The sequence below is a fragment of the Cariama cristata genome, unplaced genomic scaffold (genome assembly GCF_000690535.1).
Source record: "Cariama cristata isolate BGI_N322 unplaced genomic scaffold, ASM69053v1 scaffold28342, whole genome shotgun sequence".
NCBI classification, from domain to species: domain Eukaryota; kingdom Metazoa; phylum Chordata; class Aves; order Cariamiformes; family Cariamidae; genus Cariama; species Cariama cristata.
Genome location: NW_009605981.1, coordinates 1 through 25,893, shown reverse-complemented (window position 1 = coordinate 25,893; position 25,893 = coordinate 1). Strand labels below are relative to the sequence as shown.

The following is a 25,893-nucleotide window of genomic DNA, read 5'->3' as shown; positions in this document are numbered from 1 at the left end:
GTTTACAACCAATAAGGATATAAGTCTGCACTACTATTCTAACAGAAAAAGATGAAGAAGAGTAAATATTATAGCTCTGTCAATAAAACTTCAGTACCAGAAAAAAGTTCTGTAATACTTACAGTAGATAAGTCGTCTGTATTTGCTTCCAACCCACTAACCAAACCTATGTCCATCACAGCATGAGCAGACGCTGACTGCGGCTCTCTCACACTGGGCCTGTACCTAAAATAGATTAAAAATAATATTAGTTAAACATAACTGAAATAAAAAAGAAATCTCAAATGTGATCCCAGAAAAACCTAAGGAAAAAATCTATCAACATTTAGACCGCAGTAAACCCATAATGAAGCAAAATAGTCCAGATGAATCATTTCAGATTTATGCCAATATCATGCATGAAGAAGCTTTTCTTAATACTTATGTTCCAGGAGAAGCCATATATAAATTAAAAAAAACCCAAACCCTCCCAAAGGGATCATGACCTTTGGTTCTAACTCTATTTACACACATACATTAAAGTGAAGAAAGGAAGAAAAGAAGAGCAGAAGACCAGGTACAATTATTAACAAACAAAAACATTTTAATCTCTTAAAAAATAAAAGAAATTTAATATAAACATGTCACTTACTGTAGTATTAAAACAATAACTAAGAAAAAACCCAAAGACCAGAAAGCCTCTGTAACATTCTTAGATTAATTTCATAATGCATACGTAGACCCACAGTGCATTTGCTTTGCACTGTTCCAATTCCTTAACATGTCAGCTGGGAATTCCACCTTTGCAAGGAGGAGCATTGAATGTTAGGAAATCCAGCACATTTAGAACCAGAATTTGGTTAAATGAAACCTTTAGATGCAAAACATTGGCTCAATCACCGGGGAAAGAAAAAACCCAACCAACTAAAGAAAAAGCCCACCAGCTGCACTTACTTTGCACAAGCCTCTAAGCGCCCAAGTGGCCCACCATCTTCTTTTCTGTAACCTTTTCATATGAAGTAGAGTCAAGTAAGTAATTTTATACCTCTTCAAAAGCAGCAATCCAAAATTCTCATAAAGCATTTTCATAATTGAAAGACAATTCTTTAAACTGTTTTGGTGGCTATTTTTACAGGAACTCATTGTCTAGCCACAAACAAGTAACATTATACTTCTTTTATAATTTAGGTGAAATGATAGCTTTAATGCTTCATGTAGTTTATTGTGTACTTATGCTATTAAAACTACTTCATGGTAAAAGCTCAGAATGTAGTTATATACCCTACTGTAACTGGACTAGAACTCTCAGTACCTTGTAGAACTCACTGTAACTCCCCCATCATATTTCTTTCTTCTGCTAGAAGTTTGTATACTTCACTCCCCCAACTGCAAAAACTCTTCCATAAATGAGTAAAAATGCACCTTATAGAAATACATTGAAAATTAATTCTATTCACAAAAAGGCAAGTTTCAAGAAAGGCTAAAAAAGGCTTCTAGCAATTTCTTTCCCAGTTTTGCATTAAGAAAGTTGAGAATTTATTAGTTTCATTCTTAGTAACAAATACTTCATTAAAAAAAGTAATTTTCTTTTTTCCTCCCTCCCTTGCACTGACCTCAGTAGTAGTATTTAAAACCATATTAACCCTTTACCATCATCTCTCTTTGGAACAATCTTCAATTCAAAGTTACATGACTCTTCAGAAGTACCGATTGTATTATATACTGTCCTCACCTACACACATACAAATAAATTAAACAAAACAGAACCAGTAAACAATCCTCAAAACTGGCATAAAACTGTGAAAACTTACAATATGGAGAATAGAATACCAGTAAAAACAAGTCTGTACAGCATGATTAGTTTTGACGGACGCAAAGCAGAGCAAATAAATGATCAGCACAGAAAGAAATGGGGAATTCTTGAGCAAAACCACACCACTCTTGGTAGTCGTATTTACAAGACTAAAAAATACTATCCAAATAAGTCCTGATATTTTATGAATATAGATACTAGCACAAAAGAATATGTACATTTCAGGTGTTATTAAGTTTGATGCTAAAAGAGGCTATAAAAGTTTAGAAGAAAATATATCATGGCAACAGCTTAATATTTAGGCACACAAAAAGTATTCCTTTAAATATTGCAAGAAAACAGTTTTTCAATGACACTGCTTAATAAACTAGGAGTAAATGCCAGAGTAACAGAGAATTAAGGAATTTCTCAAAATTTATCACTAATTTGAGTCTTCCTTGTTTGGCTGTCTAAGCAGAGACAGTAACAATTTATAAGCATTAAAACTAAGTTGATCATATATTCAGATTTATGGAACAGAAAACTTCTGATGAAAAGAAGAAACTTTACAACTCCTCTCTCATTAGCCCTAAGTCATACAATGGCTTGTACTTTATCTAAAATATAACCATAATGACATCCATCACTTCAGTCTAAAGGTAAGGGCAACAAATGGAATAGTTTATGAGAAATTTCAGTTTCTTTTTCGATGTTGATATTAACAAACCAGAGATTCCATTTAAAAAAATTAGTTGCATGCTTACATTTACTGTAGCTATGCCAGTGCTGCTTCCAGTGCTTACATATATGTCATCATCCAAAGGTACCTAAAGGATTGATGTTAAACAAGAAGTTATAATAATAAAGATAGTGCTATTAGCAACAATTCAGGGTAGATAATTTACTTGTCTTCTCTACATTTTAAATACATATTAAGGCCTGATGCTACAAACAGATTCTACAAAACATAGGAACAAGGAGAGATACTAAATTTAAATGAATTTTCAAATGCATTAAAATTAGCAGATAAGCACAGTCCTTAAACATTTGCTATACCAAATTGCTACCAGATTATTAAAAGAAAAAAAGCTACTTTAGTAGCAAATTCAAAGTTCAAATAATTATTTAACAAGTTGCTAAGAATTCTGCTTTCATTTTTCAAAAGCAATACTATTCACTCACTGTCATAGTTCTTCCCACAAAATTATCTTCTGTCAGTTTAAATACGTGAAGGTCTCCATAGTTTTTGTATGCTACCTTAACATTCATGTCCAAATTAAGCCGTTTGACAAGAAGGGAATATTCAGTCAAGGCCTCGAGGCCATTAATTGTGTCCTGCAGAAATCAATTGTAAAGAATTAATTCCAGAAATTAAAGAGAAGTGAAAATGTATTACAAAGCAATTTATTTTCTGCTACTTAAACATGATTAGCTAGTAATGTTTACCATTATTTGTAAACAGCTTAGCAGTGTCTTAGCAGTACACTTAACATGGTGGTAACATATTTAGCGCTATACTCATAGACATATTTGTGCAATTTAAAGAAATGCATGCAAGTACTAAAAATGAAGCCAACAAATAGCAATAAACAAACACAGCACTCAGTTTCTTCATAGATTTTTAATAATTTAAGAAAAGGGAGGCTGCATGAATTGGAATATTCTAGATAGTATGACTAGTTGATAGTGTATTAGAAATACGGCAACTTTCATTTGACTTTTAGTCTATTCATGCATACTAATGCAGTTTTGACAATGAAAAAATGCATACCTTCTTATACTGCATTCCATTTTTGTGGAAAACGATAATAAACATGTCATGAAACAAAATATTCCATTTTATAAAAAAATTGGCAAAACAGTTTTCCTTCAATGATTCTTTTAATTCAGCAAATCGGAAGTCAGTGGAATCAGCTTGCAAATTTCTGTTTATAATAGACTTCATGAAAAGAAGTCGTATTTCCCGAAACAAAGAATATTATGGCAACAGAGTCATTTGATACTAATCCCATACATAGGGCACTGAAGTTGTCAGTGTGGTCATCTAATGATATTACCCCTCTTAAGATGTCTCAGATTTTGGTACCTGAAGATGATAACAAAATATTTAAAAGCTCACCTGAGTTGAATAAAATCCTCCACCATATCTTTGTTCTTCAGACAACCATTTGATGATTGGATTAGCATAGTTTTTGTCCCCTCTTAGCAAAGCAGTAAGCAAGGCATATGCTGTCGTTTCAACCATTTGTGCAGTAACAGAGCTGGGAGTGTGTTGGTCTACTGTTTTTAAAGTATCTTTCCAAAAACGGTAAATAGGAGGGTCACCTACAGAAGTATAAAAGGAAGGTTTCAGATTGAAACAGAGCACAGTTCTCTCCAAACTGCACAAGGTGAAGTAGTGCCTACACAGGTCAAAGAGAAAAGGAGGAACTCACTCCACATTTAACCGGAGGTGAAGATACACTTCCCTTACACTAATAAGTCTGACATTTATACTACAAACTGATGATAATATCCGAATATTGCTGGTCCTGAACAGTGACAGAGTGGCCAAACAAACAGAATACAGATTTTAATTGGGGGTTTTTTTAAAGCCACTTTCAACAGACAGGACAAAGCTCTTCTATTCCAGTAGAAATCACTACTTGGCAGAGAACAGTCCAAGTCCCTTGCCTGTGACAAAATACACTAAAAAGGAACAGCATTCACAAGAGACTACAAAGTCCCTCATCAACAAGTGAGAAATTAAGAAGAAAACAGAATACAACAAAAGTGAGGGCAGTGGCAGATATTGTGAAAAATTCCACTCTGAGCCAAGGAAAAGAGTGGACACATCGTAAGGATGAGGCATCAGACAAAAGTAATCCACTATGGACACCTGCATAAAAGGAAAGCCTACAGATAGAACAAACGTCATACAATGGGGAATGACAAATGCCTAGCTCACTTGCATACTGCTAATGAAATTGCACTGTTGAAAAACTGAAAGTAGGATTCAATCTAGCAAAAATACTAGGCCACCCAAGACTAAAAATTCACTTATGCCAAAGGAAGCATCACCGAAATTCAGTCTCCAAGTAGTGCCATCATATCAGAGAATTTAAAAATACTAAAAGAACAGTCTAAGTGCCAACTACAGTACAGACTCAGAGAGAGTTTAATAATACCTATCACAGATGCTTCCTTCTTCAGTGCAGAGAACGCCGATCGTGCAGAGTGATGGTTCAAATCCACAAGAGCTAACGCATACGAAGTTATTGCCATAGTAAAGGGGCTTTGAGCAGACTGCACGTTTTTCATCAAATAATCTCCTGCTTTGTTTTTAGCATCATGGATTTTCTGAAAAGATGAACAGGCTACAGCTTACATCTACTAGTCTTATTTTTAGAGAAACACATCTATCAAGACAATATACATATATTGTTCTTTTACTCATTTTGAAAGACAAACAAAGCAAATAAATCCTAATCTTCGAAACTGAAAAAACCCTCTTGATTTCTTTGAACAAATGTTAAAGAAAACGGAAGAAATTAGAATCCCAGAACATGACCACTGGCAGAAATAAAAATATTATTTACCTGAGTAGGACATATTTTAATTGACTTCTCAATTCCAATAACAGAAAATGCTGTGAGGTACAAAGATTTTTCTTTAGCTTCTCTAGGTAATGTACCCTACAAAATCAAGTATGTAAATATAATTAAATAGAAACAATACTTAATTTAAATAAATAAAACTTTTTACAGTTTAGGTGAGGAAACAAATAGAAACTCCTGTAAGAAGTATCAATTTGGTTTAACCTGAAAATATGTTGACTCTCTTGAAGGTAATAGCTTATTTGTAAAAGAGAGACCAAAATATGTAAAGTTATTGGCAAGCCAGGACTATTATATTGTAAAATCAACCTACATAATTTTTTTCTAAACATTAAGAAGTGGCAAGCAGCTACTTTTAGCAGGAAAACAGAAAGGTTTGCAAGATTGTGCTGTTCTTTAAATGAATTTAGAAAAGGACAAATCTAGCAAAATTGTCTTCAATAGGTGTTCTGGTGAAATGCAGCCTAAAATATCTTGAATTCCTAAAACGCATTACCTCCTGGTGACTTTATCTTTTATTGTATGTGCACAGAAAATGTTTGGTTTTCATACCTGTAGTTTCACTGGTTGGTAATTTGAAAATTCACTGAATGACCCATCTGGCATTTGACAGTTATCAATCAACCACAGAAGTGAATTACAAACAGAAATTTGATCAAGATTTATATATTGATTAACTTGTCCGAGGATCCTCAAAGCAAAAGCTGTCAACCTGCCAAGGAAATCAAACAGATTGTATTTGTTTCGATTGGCAGATACTACCATGTTGCTAGAGTTTAGACATAAATTTGTGCTATTTATGATTTAGATATGCTACACACTCCCACAGTTCAAAGAAATATTGCAGATGAACTTCAAATTTACATTAACAAATGGGCAATAATTACTCAAATAATTTTAAACCAGGATCATTTCCATGTTTCAGGATATGAACCATTACATCCCCAAAAGATTACTTTTTCATATGCACAGAACTCAGTGAAGATGCCTTTGAAGCACCTTATTCCTTCCTTCTATAAGCCAACTGCATTTGCCATTCTGAAAGGCAAGACGGTGACTATGTATTTTGTCTAATTTTCAATGGCAGATTCTGTTTTCCATAAACAGCACTACCCCTCCTGTTTGATAGCCTTTAAATATCGTATTTGTGTGAACAAGACGTATGTCTATTTTGCCCTTGCTCACATCCTTGTACTTGGCTTTCCTTCTTCAAACTTGAGGTGCAAACTTTGCCTGAGTTTATGGCTTCTGCAGGGAACCAAGGTCTACGCAGTCCTTTTGTAAAATTCCAAGCCCAAACAGTAAGTTTCAGAACTGAGCAAAATCCTACAGATTATCTCAGGTATGTCTGCTCCTAACCATTGGCCCAACTCAGTTCTAATGGTGTGAACTATGGACATAACAAAAGATTTAGCAAGTCAAAGCAAGGAATCAAAAGATATTATTCAAAGTTGTAAGCACCATTTAAATCTGCCATCAAGCTCACCTCTCACGCTTACTAGGAAGTATCACTCTTTAAAAATTAGTTACAATATGAAAGCAAAGGAATGAAACAAGCCTTTTCCATCCATTCTAATCAAAAGACCTTTTTAACTCACCATGTGCTAGCTTGCCCATTCTTCCACATGCTATATGAGAAGTCAGAATTTCTGAATGACAAGACGCTCACAATTCCTAAGGGATATATTAGGCAGAAAATAACTTATGAAAAGGGATTTATATTAAAATTGTATTTGCTTACTCAGATATATTATCCTTCTCATTCAGCAAAGTTTATGCACATCTACAACTCTGAAGCAAGAGAAGTAGCGATATTTTTCTACCTTCTTTCATCTTCCTCTTCATTAGAGTTCTTGAAGTTAAGGTTTCAGGACCCAGTAAATGCCAGTTATTTGACTCTTCCAAGTAGTGAAACACATAAAATACTGGGGCAATGCTCATCAACTCTGCCTCTGCACTGCCCTTTGGCAGATTAGTAAGAATACTAAGACCACTAGGACTGAGGATTGTGGCAATCGCTTCACCCATAAGATGTCCTATGGAAAGAAAAAAACAAAATTTATTTCAATGAGAGATCATGAAGGTGAATCCAAGGGCAGAATCTGATCAATACTTATAAGCAATCATTCTAGAAGAGTATTTAAAATTCTACACAGAAAAAGGTGATTTGCCAAGCCTTTTCTCAAAAGAAGCAGAACCTTGGTATAAATTCAGATCAATTTAAACAAAGGAATATGAAATAGGAGAAAAAGAACATATATACAGAAAGTACATATGCAGTAGACTAAAAGTTGAAATTCAATTTACCTTTTACACTGACACTTCTATCAATTTTTGTTTTAGGGACCAGATTTAGTGGGATTTTGTATCGAAATTCTTGTCGTCTCTTGATTAAACCTATAATTGAAAGTGTATATATATCATACTGCACAATCTAAATCAATAGATGATTCAGATGTAATAGTTGTAACCTTTAAATCTGGCTAAGAAGTCAGCAACAAAAATACCTATGATAACTTGAAAACTAGAAATATGCCCAAATGCACATGCAAACAGTATCAACCTTTGAAAAAGAACAGATGCAAAAACTTTAATCTTTCTTTTGCCTTTTTTGTTAAGAGAAAAAAAAAAAATCTGATCTGGACCTAAACTTGGTGGTTTCAGATTAATTTCTGATTAAATGAGAACATATTCTATTTTCATTAATAAAGCACCCGCTAACTGGTTTTCAAGCACACTGAGAAAAGCTTAGTATTATATCATAGTAAAAGATACATATAAAAGTTCCTTTAAGAAAGGAATCCAAGTATTTTTTTGAAAGACTAGCTATTTTCAGGTGGATTTGTTAGTCAATGAAAGGACAGGAAGTCCTTGGAAGGGACATATGAAGAATATTTCAGGAAAGAGAAATGCCAGTTTTTTCACATTACGGAAAACTTGATCATCATGAATCAAGAATATGAAAAAATAAACAAAGACAAGACATACATGATCAATTCCCTTACCATAAACACCCTGTGGATCCAAAGTGAAACCTGCATTAAGTTCTTTCTTAATGCCTTCTGGCTGAAATCATTAGAAGAAAGAAGTAGAAAATGAAAACACTTTTGCTTAATCAAATGTATTCGCTGAAACAACAGTTTAAAACCATAGTACTTTTGCCTTCTACATCCTCCTCTGTAGTTGACTTACTTAACTGTTCTACATTTATTCTACATACATTTAAGCTAGTGTTCTATCTCTCAAAATTCTTCAGAAAATTTAACAAAAGATTTAAATAAAAGCTTAGGAAAGTATAAAATTACAAAAAAGTGTCTTTCAGTGAAGCATGCTGAAGCAGTTGAAAATCCAAACCAAATAACTTAGAATGCAGTATTCTCCTTGCTTACTAAGTTATAATCTATCAAATTATATATATAAACTTTCTGACAATTCTTATAGTCAAGGTTCAAAGATGTGCATACTCAAATACTCAGTCATGCATTTTTCCACTGCATACACCTCAGTGAATTCAATGACATCATGTCATATTTTGGATTCTGATAATATTAAAATAAAGCAATATTTATATATCGATTTAATAAATTTTTACTTCTTGTGACTGAATCAATACGAAATTCAAAAACACTACAAACATTTTGATTTTTTTCCTTACCATTACACGTAAAGTTTTAACCACAGTTTCACTGTTCCTGGCTGTCAGCAACGTAAAGTTGATAGTGTGAAGACCTAATTCCAAAGGAAGTATTCTGAATGTAATTGGTGATGAAGAACCGCCATCTAGATTCTTAAAACTACAGTCGTATAACCTTGATCCAGTAGTTACAGAATCTCCAAAAGAACAGATTCCATTTCCAGCTGCTATTTTAACACAGAACTGAAATATTGAAAGATTTTAAAATGTTTAATCTCCATGACGGGTACAACAACAGAGAAACATTAAAGCCACTGAAATACTATAATGAACATTCTATTACTGCAATACTATTTTTCTGTTGACAATGAGCAAGGGTTACTACCTTTGGAATTACTATTACTTACACTAGAGACACACTAAAAATGTTCACCAGCAACACTAGGGAACCACTGTACTAGGCTTCATATACATACCTGCTTCATACACATACCTTTGCATGCTTTACTCGAATTTTTTCAATAATAATTTTGCACTTCTGTTTCATATATTTCCTTAAAAATAGTTCTTTTATATTAAATGCCTAGACAATGTAATCTGTGAGCTCTGGAGCAGGTCATTCAAAAAATCTAATCACTTTTTGACACTGTGTCCAAACAATTAGAATAGAAAAATTGTATTTTAACTTTAACGAGGCTAAGTTGCTAGGCAAGAGCATGACAACATTGTAATCAGTGGAATGGCTGGAAATGAAACAATTAATGATTTGATTTCATTGTTACATAGTTATGTAGAACACATGTTAGCTGAAAGACTGGAGAAATCTGATCCAAGGATCTGTTTATACTGGATCCTTGCAGGGGAAACGCTTTTTCTAGGTTATGATGTTAATTGTTCTATAGAACTCATTAAGACCACAGATTACCTTAATTGCAGAAGCTCTATGGTTATAAACTGATCCTTTTAACTCAATTTGTTCTCCTCGCACCACAGAATAAGGAACATAAATGCTCAGGAAGATATCTTTTACAACTTGCATTTCCAATGGTGCAGCCACACATATACCTAAGAAAATCAAAAACATAAAAGCAGACTATCTTATCCACTCTTCTGATAAACAAGTGTGAAAAAGTCTTCACATACTTGCCACCTTTACTGATGACTTATCATTTTTCAATGTGTAATTTGAAATTGTCCAAGCTTTTCTAAACTGACCAGGCTCTTGCCTCCTGTTCCAAGTTGCTGTTTCCCACTCTTCACACATACTTGCTGACATACCAGTTCTTTGAGCTTCTTCTCCTTCTTCCGCAAGACAGAAACAAATTTTCTGTTTGGACTACCATATGTCAGCAAATTTGATTTTTTCCCCTCCTCAAGTCCCTGAGCTACTGATAGCAGGACATTGCAAAGCTGTGCCAGGGAAGAGTCACTCACTATTTGTTCTTACATTCTTCTTATGCATTTATTACCGGTCACTGTCAAACACAAGACAGGCTTTGTTTTCCCAGTCACTTACATTCCTAACAAGAAATGAAGTAATATCCTTTCCCTAAAATATGTATTTTGCTGCTTTCTTTTCCTGTTTATCAACCAGAAAAAGAACATTTTAGAACATATATGTCAACTGCAATGAGAGGTTCTGCAAAATCCAAATGGAAAAGCTCCCTAATTCTTTAGCTACAACCTAATTAGGTTGCAGTACCTACCTTTATCAGAAATGCCAACACCTTGTACTTCCCAGGTAGTCAGCGAATCAGGCAAGGTGACAGACAGAGTCTTTGACCTGCATTTGGAAGTGTTAGTATATTTTTACATTATCAATGGCCATCTGTTAACACCAACAGCTAATCAACACAAAGGCAGTATGTGCCCAGAGCAACTCTTGTAACTAAGAGAGACTTAGGTAAGACAAGATGTGAGAGCATATTTAGAAAACAGGACTTCTGGATTTTGGTTTGAATAAACTTGGTTTTAGCCAACTTTACAGAAGCTGGTGTTTACGAAGGTTGAAAGTGAAAGGAAAAGTGACTTAACAATCTGGGCATCGGACAGCATATCCTGCATGGAGGGAAACAGGGCAGGAATAGTTTGTTTGTATAAGACTGCATTTTAGCACACATCTCGGGTACAACTAAGGCTACCCAACTTACCTCAATTTTAGCATTTACTTTCTATAAAAACGATGACCAAGTCAAATGTTGGTAACCGATTTGAAAAAACTGGTACCTTGGAGATACTTGGTGAACTTCCCATAACCAGCTTTCAGGAAAGTAGCTACGAACTTCTGCCTCATCCAGTTCCAAGACAGCCTCAAAATCTGAAGAGCATAAATCAAGCAAGTAAAAAATAACTAACCAAACCACCTGCCAATGGCCTTCCACCAAAGGCTTAAAAATCATTGTATTTTTCTTTCTCTTTTGTGATACTGTACTCTACTTACTTGCCTTAGGTTAGCCTTGATACAAGAAAAAAGGTATCTGAATACCCTCAGTCAAAAGTCTGTGTTAATCCCACCTCACCTATTTACAGCTGTGAATATCTGTCCAATATCCAGACGTATTAACTTGTCAACAATCCATTATAGAGAGAGAATGGAAGACAAGAAATTTCACACTCCCACTGATCTTTCCTGAGACTTTACCCATTGGCTGTTTTGGGCCTGGGCACAGGATTCAAATTTAGCATTGCCTTCACAGGCAATGATGCTCTATCATTGCAGTTCCGCTTGTTCTAAATATGGGTGAACAGAATATAGCTCTTAACAGGAAAGAACTGCTTTTCTACCCCTCTTTAGGGGTATACAACCGAGGTCTTTGGAGACTGGTAAAATTCTTTTCGGAATAACCCTGACAGGTAACACAGGGGTTTTAATAGATTAACAAATTTATCACCTCTATAATTACCCATATTCTGCTGGAAGTGTTTCACCACAAGTCCACAGGAGAGTTAAAGCTCTTGTACTTACGCATTCTCGCCAATATTAGAAGTTTATTAGGTTCTTCCTCCCGCAGTCTGTTTGCAAATTCACAGCAATCTCTGAATGCAGATACACACTTCTGATTACTCCGAATTCGCTGAGCTCTATCACTGCAAGTCTCAGTGACTGGATATGCTTTTACTCCAGCCATGCAGCATCTTCGAATTTCTGGATGTCCGTATTTGGATGCTGAAATAATAATAAAATAATTCCCTTCCTTGAGATGAAGTTTTTATTTCCAAATGCATCTTAACTTGTTATACTGAATGTATTTTTAAAAACTGCAGAATTTCAGTGAAGGTACAGATTTGAGGATGAACATAAACTTGTCATTTTTCAAAAGCTAGTGACACATACTTAATCACTACTATTCTGAATTAAAAATATAAATTACAGAAGAGGAGTTGTATTACATTTTAAGATGTAACAGTTAAAGGTTCTTCTGACAGGCTTGGTCCCTGGCAAGTGGTCATTGGGAAAGACCGCCATATGGTAGTACTGTGAGTTTTCAGGCTATGCCTCTTCAGAAGAAGAAAAGATCTTAAATATATGCTGTGTTTTCAATGTGCACTTAAATCTTGCCAACTTCAAATTCAGCATACGGCTGAATATCAAGAGGCTTTATAAATGAGGTCCTCTCTAAAGTCACCTTCCATATTTGTCAGTCTCTCTCTCCACTACATTAAGTTAATAACAATAACTAAAAGTAGTAAGCAAACACTCAGATTCTTGATTTCTAATGGATGTGAGATTTTTTTCATAATTATATACGTTAAAAGATTTTTTTTAACACCTTCTTTGAGTATCTTCTCCTTGAAGTCAGACCTTTTGGTTCGTAAAACTTCACTGCAAGTTTCAATTGCACCTGTTCAAAAAATAAGTAAGTACAAAAGACATGACTTTTTTTGTACTAGCATAGTCCACTTAAAAATAATTCCATAAAATCACATTCCAAATTTGGGAGACTTTTTCTGTTTACTGTTTTAATTACATAAGTATTTCCATTTCAATCACAGTAACTGATCCACAAGTCATAATGTTTTCCTCCCTCAAAAATCATTAGTGTATGCATTCCCTATTAATTTAATTAAGTTCCAACATAACTGAGAGTCACAATAGAATATTTCAGAAAAGAAAACCCACAATTTCATGCTTACAACAAAGGAATATACCTGCTTCACTTGAATCATCAGCATTTGCATTAGTTAAAAATGTAAGCCCAGCCATTCGGAATACATCAATGTTGTTCTGTCCTCCTCCAGCACCACACCCAAGGTCACTCTTTTCCAAATGCAGCATTATCTGAGGAAAAAAACACATCAGCAGCTAACTAAAATGTGGAATATACCATATGATGAATGAGAGAGTTAGACTTGCAGTAAGGCCACTTTAGTCTGGAAGACAGCCTCACAACACACTGAAGAATACCATTTAGGAATATTTGAGGTAATTCAAGCACCAGCACCAACACAGCCAATTTCGTGCAGCCCACATCACAGTCATGCAGATGAATCAAGGTGGAATGCTTCACTAACGTGTTTATAACAGTTCTGATACTCAGACTAGTTTGTTTAAAACCAATACAGTAGTGCTATAAAACAGATTCAAATGATTCAAGGTTGATGCAAAAGTATTCTCCTATTTTTCTCCTATGTATTTTGAATCTAACTATCTTGAAGAACTTAAGAACTGCCACGTTTTTTCATAGGAACGGAATTCTTTCAGTGACAGATGATACGTAGGTTTTACTTCTATACACACGTATCTAAAATTCTACAAAGACTGAAAACCTCTATAACCCACTGAACATAATAGCATTTACCATACCATTCTACCAGTATGCCTTAAAAATACAACCTGAAAAGCTTATAGGAAGAACTAAGAAGGAGAATGTAATCTCCATGCCACTTTGATCAAGGAGCTCTCTAACACTGCAACCTATTTTTGGTCAAGTCTGAAGGGTTCTGATGAGACAGTTCAGATCTGCCTTTAAAACCACTATTTACTTTTATTGGAAATCAAAATATTGTAAAATATTTCTTTGTATAATTTTGAACTGTCAGATTTAAACCAGCAACTTTCATTTTGTATTGAATTGCTCTTCTGCCTATTTTCAGGCTTACTGAATGCATGACACATAATAGCTATCTGAATATGAACATGAAACAAATAGGAACTTGTTTTTCTTTTGTGGTTACTACTTAACTTTTTCCATTGCTCTCTTTCCTCTTCCTGTGACCCCATATACTGCCTTGTCAATAGATGATAAAGCAACAAAGGAATTGAATTGTGTTCTCATGTTAAGCGATACAACTTCTGCTGGATTCAGTATCTCTTTGCTTGATTGCAGCTTAATCTATAAGTTGAAAACAAGTATTGGTAATTCTAAAAGCACATTTTTCCAAAATAAATCCATCTGAAGGCAGACACTTTAATAAGTAGAGGAAGTGTTAAAGAACTTGTGTAAGTCCAAGTTAAAATCTGGCCATAAAATGAATGTACACCCAGAAATTTTAGTGCCTATTTTGCTACTCACATCAAGACTGTTCCCACATTTCTGTTCCACATTCAGCCAAACTGAATCAGCTACTAACTCAGCAGTTTCTTCTCCCATGACTATGTAGTAAACAATAAGACGTGCTGAAGGAACCATTTCTTGGGTTATCTGAAAAGTTAGATGTTCATATTCCAAATCCTCAATTCTCTTCTGAGTTCCAAAGCTTATTATCTTCCCTTTTGACATGATCTGTAACAGAAAAATGATGGAGAATAAAAAAAGACAAATTTTATATTTAATATGTTTCTTACATGTAATAATCACTAGCGTTTAGTTATAATCCAACACACACAAACACGCATTTGGGACCAGTGGGTCTAGTTTGAGGGAAGGTAGCTCTCCCTCATCCCCTAAAAGAAGTGCTGCCTCTGCACATTTTTCTCTTCCTCTATATTTCAACTCCTGAAATAGCTTGAGACTAGCACTACCTGTTCTTAATCCCAGTCTATGTCAGATGAGAATTCAAAACAATGGAGACTTAATATATAATTTAAATATGAGGCTGTTAACAATTTTTTACTGACAGATTGTATATGGAAGGAGCAGTTGTCTGAGCTGCATGTATTCTATGCTGAGGACAGTTCTTGATTGTTGAGGTTTTTCATCTATGACCATATATTACATCACAATTCAGTATTTTATATGGAAACATCTGTTACTTACCAAATAGCTGTAGTGATGTATTTTATGAATATATGGACTATGTGGATATACTTTAATATTTATTGAATCCCCTACTTCTAGTATTTTGTGGTTTGAAGCCCAGTCAATATGTAGATAACTCTGACTTAATGATGAATAAGCTTTTGCTTCATAGGTTTTACTTGCTTGGTTTTCATCTGAAAGACGTGAATCTGCAGTTCTTACCTGAAAAGACAATAAAATGTCTGAAAATTTTTAGTAAAGGAGGAAACAAAAGACCTGTGTCCTGACTTCTGAACATGAATTCTGTACTTGAATACAGAATTATACTTAAGAAAATAAATAATTACAATATCAAAAGCATTCTGCAATGTACTATTCAGAGGGATTAATAAAATAAAGGCCAACTCAAGACTTTCATGTTTTCTTCAATAAAAAGATCTATAAATATCAAGTCAAATATAAAATGGTAGTGTAGAAGCACGTAAATAAATAAAGCAGAAAAGGTTAATGATATGCATCCCTACATAGTGAGGGAAGCACTCAGAGATTTGTTTTCACACAATTAATTTTGATTTTTTATTTAATTTTTACCAAATAAATGTGACAAATTAGGATATATTGTTTCAGAACAATTTAATAAAGACTTCAATAAAGATGTAATGTTTCATTATAGCACCTGCATTATAGCACAACTGATTACTTATAAACTGTTACAAACTCAACTTTTGAATGTAAAATCTTCCCATTAGTGTTGCACATTCACAAAAGCACAGAATTAAACTCTTGAAGAAATAAATTAACAGATCAATTTAACTCACTTTAAACTCCAGTATTTTGCTATCAGATGGGATATTAACAACAAACAAAGCAGTTCCATCATTCATACTTGTTTTTCTTCTCCCAGACTCTGAACCCGCTGATATCAACTCAGTCTCATCCATTTGCTCACTAAATGATTTTGCAGTGACAGTTACAGGGACATTTCCAACAAAGTGATCTACTGTATCTTTCACCTGCACCTGTTCATCAGAATAGATAGCATTTCTTGTATGAATGGTGACATTTTTCAAGGAGAAAACTTCCGAGCTGCTAAGCTGCTTCTACAATAGCAAGTTAAAAAAAGTGAAAGGTCAAAGGAAATTAAAAGCACGTTAAGACCTACAGTAATATATACAAAAAAGAATAAGGCTTCTGCATTATGGGTTTTATGTTATAAGTGCATCAAAATATTGCTTATTTTAACTAACCTTAATGAAGAATGGAAGTCCAGGCTTCACAAAGAGAGGAGTAGCAATCAAACTCAATTTGTAAGGAGATACAGCAAATCTGACTCCAACAAATTCTGCTTCACCACTGAGGCCACCTAACAAAATATTATGTCCCTTTTAATAATCACATTTGAGAGCCTGTTTTCTCCACTTGCCTTCAAAGGGCAGCACAACCTGACTGTTATAGTGAAGTCGTTGGATCTAAAGAGTCAGCTCCTAGCATTGTCATGAAAACAAATTGCCAAAAAAAATTTAATCCCTAAATATTTTTACAGTCACAGATGGGCTGTTCTTCCTTAGAAGTTGCTCGAAGAACTTCTGAATACTAAAGAAAGTCTGATACTATGAAAGTTATCCGTATAATTTTGTTTTCTAATTCTGTTTACATTTGCACATATGTTAAAAAAAATAAATTGAAAAGTAACTTACCCGTAGACTCCAACACTGATGCCACAATATATAAATACGACCCATCCAATTCTTCTAGGCTTTGAAACCCTATAAAACTCACTGCTTTCTTACTGTTAAAATTGATCTCAGCCACTCCATTTTCAATCTGGAAATGAAATATAAATCATTACTTTATGGTCAATAATTTAGAAATAATATATAGAATTTGCATATAGTGTATCTAACTTCCACGTTTCTGTTCATTGCCTGTTTTCAGAGGAAATCAAAGGTGGAGATGTTTTAATGAAGAAGAATTCTTTATTCCCTAAAATTACTGATAATTAATCAACCAATGGCACATATCGCAAAGTCTGCATGCAGGCCCAAAGAGAGGTAGGAGTAACAGAGAGATCTTCACTAAATGAGGAAAGAGAATGGCTTTTATCATTCTTCAATGACTAAATCAACAAGACCAGACTAAATGAGGGAAGGATAATTTGCAGAGAATAGACTCCCCATAATACATAAATATAATCTTGATCTGTTTGTCTCCTATCATGAGCTGATATTACTACATCGATCCAATATTTGATTTCTTTTGTTTATTCTGTAATAGATAGGATAAAAGTTATTTCATAGAAATTTCAACCACACAGTTTGCTCAAGTGAACAATTGAACCAGATTGGAATGACATTGTCTCAGATGCTGCCTCAGTTTCATTTTGAAGCACATTTCTATGACCGCAATGACAGCATTACATAGGAAAAGCTGACACTGAAAACTGTTGATGCAAACTAGGAGTTGGGACTCATTCTCATCAAATTTAATGGGAAAACTTCAGCAGAACTGGATCAGTCCTGAACTAAGTATATGAAATCTACACAAACTAGGTTTGCTTCTTCTTACCCTAGTTACATGCATTGCACGAGGCATCATTCTCTTTCCAGTTTCTTCAACTATTCCAAAACGAAGAAAAACATCAGCACTTGCAACCCTTTTATTATAAAAATAGCTGAGAACAAAACAATAATATAAATGCTTTTAAGATTACTTTAATGGCTGCAACAAAGTATTTGTTTTTGAAGAAGAGTAATTTCTGAGGCAAGAGAGAGAAAACAAATGTCTGTGTAGCTTTAAACACTTCTGTTGAAAAATGATGACTTTGTCAGAATTTTTTAAAGGGTCATTTTAGCTTTCTTACAGAACAGAAAGGATTGTGATGATAGGGCTTCTTGAGGAAGTAAAAGAGAAAACTTCTGGACACAAGAGAATCATTCTTCAGATAACAAGGAGAGATACACACGTTTAGAAATCAAAGCCAAATTTCCTTACCTAGCTTTCACAGCAATCCTGAAGTTCTCAAATTTATCAGAACTAATAAAGTTACTTTCTGGCTCTATGATGATGGAAAAGCTTGGCATTGCTGAAAATTGAGTAGAAAAGAAAGCCACTTAGATTTGTTTTTATACCTTAAGCCACAGGTACTCAGAAAGATGCCTCCGTAGAGCCATCAAAGCATCATGTCAGTTTCAAGTGATTTGAATTACAGTAGCATAGCCCCAAAATACAGCTGTCAGCTTGTCCACAGTGCAACACAAGTTCTAAAGCCCTAAGTTATCTGCAGTTGCCCCAGCTCCACGTTTTGCATCAGTGCAACTGTGTCAAGATGACCCAGTATACTAAAGAGTAACTCTATTTAAAGGCCAATTTTATTAATACAGTCTTATACTAATATGACTGATTAGCTTGAACTGACGTTGCCACTTGGCGTTACACTGCATCCCACTACTGTGTATAAGCAGGCCAATGTTACCTCAGGCATTTCTGCATTTTCTTCCTCCGTGTTGTATAGCTGTCCTCTATAAATTTCACTGAAAAAGCATATAAAAATCAAGGTTCATAGCATGGGCACACCTTACCATATTCCTTAACTTCAAATTTTGCAAGAGCTGAGGTTACGAAATTCTCCTTATACTTGGCTTCAATCTTCCAAATTCCATACCTATGAAATGTCAACAATCAAACATTTTTAAGATGAAAATTACTGTCAAAGACAAAAATTAATATTACTACTTAACAACATTGCATGTTAATATTTAGAGAGAAAAATTCTGCAATAAGTTTTTGCACATGTTCAATGCCTACTTTGAGAAGATTCTGCTTTGATATTTTAATAATTATTTGAAACTTATTTTAAAGCATTGAAATAAATTGGAAAAGAATATGCCATTATTTATATTACGACTATCATCAGAATTTTGTTTTATAGTTACAAGCAGAGATGCATTTTCAAGACTGCAAATATAACCAGGGTAATTAAGATGTTATTTGCTAGCTTCTTTCATTTGCCAATTACCACCCCAGAGGTCAGACAAATGCCGGTTTGTGGCTACACATCTGTTTCAGTGCAGGATTAGTATGTATCACCTACCTGATTTAACATAATTTGGATGATTTTTCTTTGCCACTAGAAGCACTCAAAGGGCATTCGCTTCATTTCAAATTGCTTTACTTAAACCCACAGAACTTCTACGTGCAGAGCCTATCTAAAAATGTATATCTCCCTATCTTACCATTCAAGGAAACTTGATCCCATTTGCTTTAATTTACATACTACATCCATTTCATCTTTGCCAGTTTTGCAACATAGCTAAAATCGCTCAATGTAAGTGAAAAATGCAGTCTTTTTCCCTAATAACAAAACCAAGGCTGGAGCATATGACCAATTATCAATTCTTTGGTTAAATAAAGGTAAACTCAATACACTTATCCGATTTATAAGGTTATAAAGCACCGTAATAAAGAATTCAGAAATTCCACAAAAAAGCAAATAGATTTGTTATAAGGAAAGAGTTCAAGCTGGATCAAGGAAGAAATCATAATTTGACATATACATACTATAAAAAAGGATTAAGCATGTTAGTTAACTTCTTGCATAGACAGAGAATGGGTACACTTATCTACACTGAAAAATACATTTGTAACATCTATCAGTGAAGAAAATTCTCAAAAGGACTCATGCAGACTTGTATTAGGGTCCTTCTCTCTTTTACTAGAGCACTGAGGGACAACTGCAATTTACATAATAATTTACAGAAAATCAGTTCCTACAATCTTTCAGCTATAAAGCACCACGATAAAAATTATGCAAGTCTACTGTTAATAGATACTAAAGTTTCAAGAAGGATACAAAATAGACTTTTTGTTAGACTAAAATTATTGCTAATTTCCTAATGAAATGTAAATCAGTCTAAAATCATTTGTTCAAGCACCTGCTAGCATCCTTCTGCCAACTCAGTGAGTCTTCAGCACCCTCTCAAGACTAAAAGGAGAACTGAACAGATATTTATTTTGTATGCTGCTGTTAATGGAAAAATGTTGGTGATTTGTATGAATATATGTATGAAATATGAATGTTTCCCCTCCTTGAAATCAATACATCTTTGACACTGTTTCTATCTCTGTAATAGAAAGCTTTAGTTTTTATTAATCTTCCTCTTTAATTGGGCATGAAAAAACCTACCAATAACTGTTCTTTAATTTCAGTTTTATCACCAGTATTTTCACTTACTACATCTCCTCGCTTTCTCTCATTACAGTGAGCATATGTCATCTATTTGAAGACACAGAGAGTAAGCTTCCACTTGGCTTTAGGAGGCAAATGTTAGTTTGGAAGTCAACTGAAAAGGAGAATACTTAGCCATAAGTTCCTTATTTATACTATGGTTACACGCTATGTGAAATGTTAGAAATCTGCAAGTTTCAAGTCACGCACACTCTATGTATCAAGCAAACAACACTCTTGACAGTCTTTAAGAAAAGGCAGTATTATGTTAGCAATTCTCAAAAAGCATTAAATAAATCTACTTAGGATTAGGAGGAATCTTGAAGTCAGGAAAAGAAACTATTCCAGTAAAATCTTCTTCTTCTATAATATCCACTTTTACTCCTTCAGGATCCTTTAAATTATAACAGGAAACAAACAGTTACAAATCTTTCTTATCAAAAGGAAAATCTTAATTCTGTGATTTCAGTAGGAGCCTGGCTATAACGTATTTTCCTAAGAGTTTGGCCCACTTCACAGCATGAAAAGACAAACATTTTTAGAAACAATTCGGACAAATTCTGATAAAACATTTTACTGTGATTCCAACAATTAAAAGCTGTTACTACATAATGCTTAAAATTGCTAAAAAGTTACTGTAATAACAAGCCTACTGTTAAAGTCTAAACAATATAGTATAGTAGACACTGATTTTTTAATATCTTAAATGAAATAAACAACAGTATGAAAACTATATATTATTAAAGTTCCCTCAAAAATCCTTTTCCCAGATATTAAAGATAATTAATATTTTTTCTTTTTTTTCCCATTCTGTAACAACCTCAGATCTAGGACTTGAAAACTTCTATCGAACTGTACAAAGTAATTTTTGGATCTTCTAAGAGATGTCTGGCTACCTGCAAAAACATCTAACAGTTTTATTAAATATTGATTGCAATACTGCTTTACCATCTAACTACATTTATTGGTTTTGTGATCTACAGAATATTAAATTCAATTACAACTTACCACAAAAGTTAGGACAGTTTCTCGCCGAGCCGGCCGCAGTTCTTCATTCAGAGAGTAAACCCTGACTTTCACTGTAAGAATTATTACAATAAGTCTCAAAGTTGTACCTTTACAGGGATTTAAAAAAACAACCAACCAAAGAAAACCCTCAAAACCCAACCTTTTATCCCTACTAATTTTTTAAAATTTTAGTGTTTTTAGAATGCTCTTGACCTTTTGTCAGTATGGTGTCCAAACAGTATTGATTCATGCTAGCAACAAGAGACCATGCACCACCACTCTTTCACATTGAATCATCACAGTGCAATATGATTTTTCACCATCACAATCCCAGCCTATCACTTTTGTAGGAAAAGAGCTCAATCTACATGAAACCAATGATTCAGTCATCATTTCTTCACAAATATTTTTAACATATTCCCAGGAATACCCTTAACTCTTTGTACCACAGATTAGTCATTTAGGGTGTAGAGCGCAGGGACCGAGAGGATATTGGGAGAAGTGATTAATTTCTACAGTATGATCAAATAGTTCAAAATATTATTCTGCTGATTAAAAAATTTAATAGCAGCCGATGGCAATTCAACATAACCAAGAGCTTAAAGGACATTTAAATCCTAATTCCTTAGCAAAGTCAACAGACTTTAAAAATTAAGTAACAACCAAGAAAAATAAGCATTATTTACCTGACTGATCAGGAGTATAAATTGGTTTGTCTGTATGAATAAAAAGAAACCCATTCTCATAGGAAATAGGCATTTTTTTTAATCTTGTGAAATGTGGAGAAACAGCTTCCAAATACACATACTTGACTGAATTCTCTGTTCTTGGTAAATCTGTTGGTTGAAGCTGTGGGACAGGAAATAAAGATTTTCAAAGAATATTAAAATATTTTTCAAGCATTTTTCCTACAGTATTTTTTGTTGAGAAGAGTATCTGAATAGCACTTACTATCCTGTTTTTAATTATCATTAAATAAAAACATCAACACCCACAAGGGTTTATTCTTGCTTACGTCATAATGATGGTCTGGAGTAGTAAGTTACACACAGATATTTTGAAATTTTGCATTTTATTTATGTCCAGAACTAAAATAGCAAAGTGCAAAGCCCAGTTATCAGCTTACGAGAGTACAAATTATCATACTTCCATTTATACACATGATGAATCTTGGCCACACCAAAGTTGTCATTGTGGCTGGCAGTTTGGCAAAACAGCTATTTTGGCTGAAAAGGAAAACCGGACAAGAAGTATCTCCTGGGAAACCTACCTAAGCACCTCCCCAACGAAAACCTTCTTGGTCCTCAGCTTTCAGTAAAAATCTATTTAGCTTCCTGCACGCTTTGCTTCAAGCAAATCAGTTAAACAAAGCTTTATGGTGAAATCTGGACCTCTTTGGAGCTTGTCACTGACAAACATGACCAAGTCTTGAACCTTGGTTTCGTTACAATTTTGCCTTACCCTGAACGCTCAGTTGACACATCTTGTCCACATTCAACATTTCTCCATTCTCTCCCTTTTCGTTTTTTAAAGTTATGCGACTATGATAATGTTTCTAAAAGAGTTTGATTATATGTTTAACTTTGGTGTCATTCCTTTACGCTAATTTTATCCAATGTAATTTAAATTTCAGACAAACTAAAATGAAATAATCTACATGTGGCAAACTGAGAAATCGGGGTGCTAAGCTTCCCTTCCCATTTTAAACAATTAGAAAACTTACCATGATCTTTTTTAACACTTTTAACTAAATGTGACAATAAAAACACTGCAAGAAAAGTCTGGATTCCTTACTGTAAAAGTTAGAGCATCTTGGAATTTGTTGGCTGGAGTTAAAGAAATATGGCCAGTGGAATAAACAGTAAGCTTATCTGGAAAGCTTCTTATGGCGATATTGACTGGAAATTCCTTCTCATAACCAAAAGCTTGAACTACAACTTTCTCATATGCCCCAACTCGGAAGATCTTCGGTGCTGTAAGGACATATCTGTATACAGAATATAAAACAATAAAAGGGTAATCGAATTATATTTCTTTTTAATTTCTTACTTCTGTTTGTAATTCACTTATGTACACACCATTAAAGCAAACAAGATAATCACGCTAAGTTATACTAAGGCACTAGTTAAAAACAGTAGAGCCCCAGTCAGAACAATTTTAATGAAAACTGTAATGTAATATTACCAAATAACAGCTTAGGTAATGTTTATGGATTTGATTTTGCAGACACACAAAAGCATGTCTACTAAAACAGGCTCTTTATATAGAAACAGTTATTCCTTTTGCCAAATTAAACCCTGAAACACTAATCTTCCAAATAGTACTCTTATGTAGTTTTCCCACTGGTGAAGTTCTTACTGAAATGAATGGAGCAACTTACAGTAAAGGCAAATGTGAATAAGTATTTGCAGGATTACTCTAATTTCTTCAGTGCTTTATAAAATGAAGCATGCATCATTCCACAAAAGCACAAGCCAGGCTTTAGTACCTGACTATATAATTTATCTAAAGTACGTATGAAGTGCCATTGAACAAAACATTCGATATATGTGCATCTTCTTTTTCTGAAATGCCAAAAGCACTTAGGTTGGCTGCTTTCTATATACCACTGTTAGCAGGTATAAAAATCAAAAAAGTACCGCTAAATACAATGGTAAAATACATGATTAAGTAAGAGCTTTCATCAAACCAGTAGCAAAGTATCTGTCTTTAGGCACTATAGAAAAGCTAATGAGCACCAGTTTTCTTTCTTAACTTTTTTCCATGTTTCTCTTGTGGCACGTGAGGAGGTGACTCTACCTCTTTTTTCGGCAGCAAATACAGTAATTCCAGAAGCATCAGTCCTTTTTCGAGCATTACTCCCACATACACTAGTGAGAATTTTGCTTGTGAAAACACATCAGTTTGGATGGTGCCTTTTGTATTGGCTCTACTTAAATTCTGTATCTATTCAGCTAAAATAGCAAACAACAATGAAGTAACATTTCCAGTAAATGCTATATTTGCTTTACTTACGTTTTCTCTTGGCCAAAAGTTGCTTCAGAAAACAGCAAAACAAAAAAATATATTAAAATAGTCATAGCGTCTACGACAACAAACAGCAAACCACAGATGCTAATGATTCCAGATTAAACTGTGTTTGGCTTCTGCTGTAGATGAACAGAAATACCACCAACACATTTCACTCACGGTTAATAATTAATTGCAGATCATGTTTTACTAAAACATTATTGCCCCCTCCCAAGGAAGCTAGAACAACTAAACTTAAGAATTTTTCATTTAGGATTTCAATTTTTGAATATGGCCAGAGAAATCCTATGTTAGTCCTAACTTTCTAACTGTTGATAGCTACCTAAAAAAAATAATTTTTCAGAGGTAGCAAAAAACCCAAAAACCCAACAAACAAAAAATTAGATTCAGTCTGTCCTTCAGAAAGTATTTTTTATTTAAATCAAAGTGCTTTTAAATTTGTGTTTGAAGGAAAAAAAATTTCAATTATATCAAACATAATGCACTGGTATGTTTAGACCAGAAGTTTCAATTTTTTTTGTTTTGAAATAACTCTTCACTTCCAAATTCCTTTTAGTCATTTGTATTCCTGGTATTTGTATTACTTTCTGAGTACTTCCATTACAAATAAAACTGCAATATGAAAATATTAGGGCACAATATATCCGCAACATGTACTATTTTAAACAGCATTTGCAAAAAAACCCATTGGTGACAAAACCTTTGTATGCCTGATAACTGAGCATAGGACCTCAACAGACAAGTTTATGTAAAGTTAAACTAAAGTTGTGCAAGACTTCTGAAGTTTAAACAAATATCGTAGTCAACCTTTACGGGAAAGACATTTACAGAACTATTTCTGATCAATATAAAATTAAATTACAAGAAGGCCAACTTGGGCTTCTTGACAGGTGCAATAAACAAGGGAAGTAAAAATACATAGAATGAGATCTTATAAAATGTAAGGTGCTTAATATTATTAAAAATAATGGCCCAAATACCTATTACTGAATAACAAACAATAAGAATCCATACAGAAAGTTTACATGGGTGGTATGCAAACAATAACGAGTAAACAGTGAAGAACATTGCAAAACACTTTAAAAATCTAACAATATTCTGAAATAGTGTTTTTTAAAATCTAATTATGTCCCTTCCCTACATTCTCTTACAGATATGGCCTACTGATTTTTCAACCCTACATTTCACACCTAGTTGTACAGATTCCGAAGTAACACAGCCCAAAACACTTACAAGAGCTTTATTTGAATACCCCTGAAAATGGTGGCAATTTAGACCTACTGCACTGAGTTTATGACGATCAAATGTAGTATATATTTCCAATGCTGCATACAATGTTCAAGAGTAAAACCCAGCTATGTACAATTTCACACTGATATGCTAATATGCGATACATACAGATACACAAAGCATAGACCCCCCAAAAAAAAAACCAAAACCAAAAAAAACCC

General features: G+C 34.0%; 1 protein-coding gene across 1 annotated transcript in view; it reads right to left on the bottom strand.

Annotated features, from left to right (window-relative positions):
* The window catches only part of C5 (complement component 5), a 28,092-nt gene extending 3,600 nt beyond the window's left edge, over window positions 1-24,492 (bottom strand). Inside the window, exons 1-34 of the mRNA XM_009696200.1 lie at window positions 24,428-24,492; window positions 23,207-23,399; window positions 22,099-22,261; window positions 21,413-21,483; window positions 20,707-20,798; window positions 18,759-18,841; window positions 18,172-18,262; window positions 17,746-17,851; window positions 16,878-17,004; window positions 16,428-16,543; window positions 15,999-16,199; window positions 15,199-15,402; window positions 14,515-14,724; window positions 14,185-14,334; window positions 13,151-13,280; window positions 12,772-12,843; window positions 11,967-12,167; window positions 11,228-11,318; window positions 10,708-10,784; window positions 9,927-10,066; window positions 9,023-9,244; window positions 8,373-8,433; window positions 7,675-7,764; window positions 7,191-7,403; window positions 6,966-7,041; window positions 5,920-6,079; window positions 5,350-5,445; window positions 4,939-5,110; window positions 3,891-4,096; window positions 2,954-3,106; window positions 2,536-2,598; window positions 1,630-1,711; window positions 934-985; window positions 123-225 (exon numbers count right to left, since the gene is read on the bottom strand). Of these exons, the coding sequence (XP_009694502.1) occupies window positions 123-225; window positions 934-985; window positions 1,630-1,711; window positions 2,536-2,598; window positions 2,954-3,106; window positions 3,891-4,096; window positions 4,939-5,110; window positions 5,350-5,445; window positions 5,920-6,079; window positions 6,966-7,041; window positions 7,191-7,403; window positions 7,675-7,764; window positions 8,373-8,433; window positions 9,023-9,244; window positions 9,927-10,066; window positions 10,708-10,784; window positions 11,228-11,318; window positions 11,967-12,167; window positions 12,772-12,843; window positions 13,151-13,280; window positions 14,185-14,334; window positions 14,515-14,724; window positions 15,199-15,402; window positions 15,999-16,199; window positions 16,428-16,543; window positions 16,878-17,004; window positions 17,746-17,851; window positions 18,172-18,262; window positions 18,759-18,841; window positions 20,707-20,798; window positions 21,413-21,483; window positions 22,099-22,261; window positions 23,207-23,399; window positions 24,428-24,492 (4,332 nt within the window). The remainder of the gene's footprint in view (window positions 1-122; window positions 226-933; window positions 986-1,629; window positions 1,712-2,535; window positions 2,599-2,953; window positions 3,107-3,890; window positions 4,097-4,938; window positions 5,111-5,349; window positions 5,446-5,919; window positions 6,080-6,965; window positions 7,042-7,190; window positions 7,404-7,674; window positions 7,765-8,372; window positions 8,434-9,022; window positions 9,245-9,926; window positions 10,067-10,707; window positions 10,785-11,227; window positions 11,319-11,966; window positions 12,168-12,771; window positions 12,844-13,150; window positions 13,281-14,184; window positions 14,335-14,514; window positions 14,725-15,198; window positions 15,403-15,998; window positions 16,200-16,427; window positions 16,544-16,877; window positions 17,005-17,745; window positions 17,852-18,171; window positions 18,263-18,758; window positions 18,842-20,706; window positions 20,799-21,412; window positions 21,484-22,098; window positions 22,262-23,206; window positions 23,400-24,427) is intronic.
* Window positions 24,493-25,893: the final 1,401 nt, after the last annotated feature.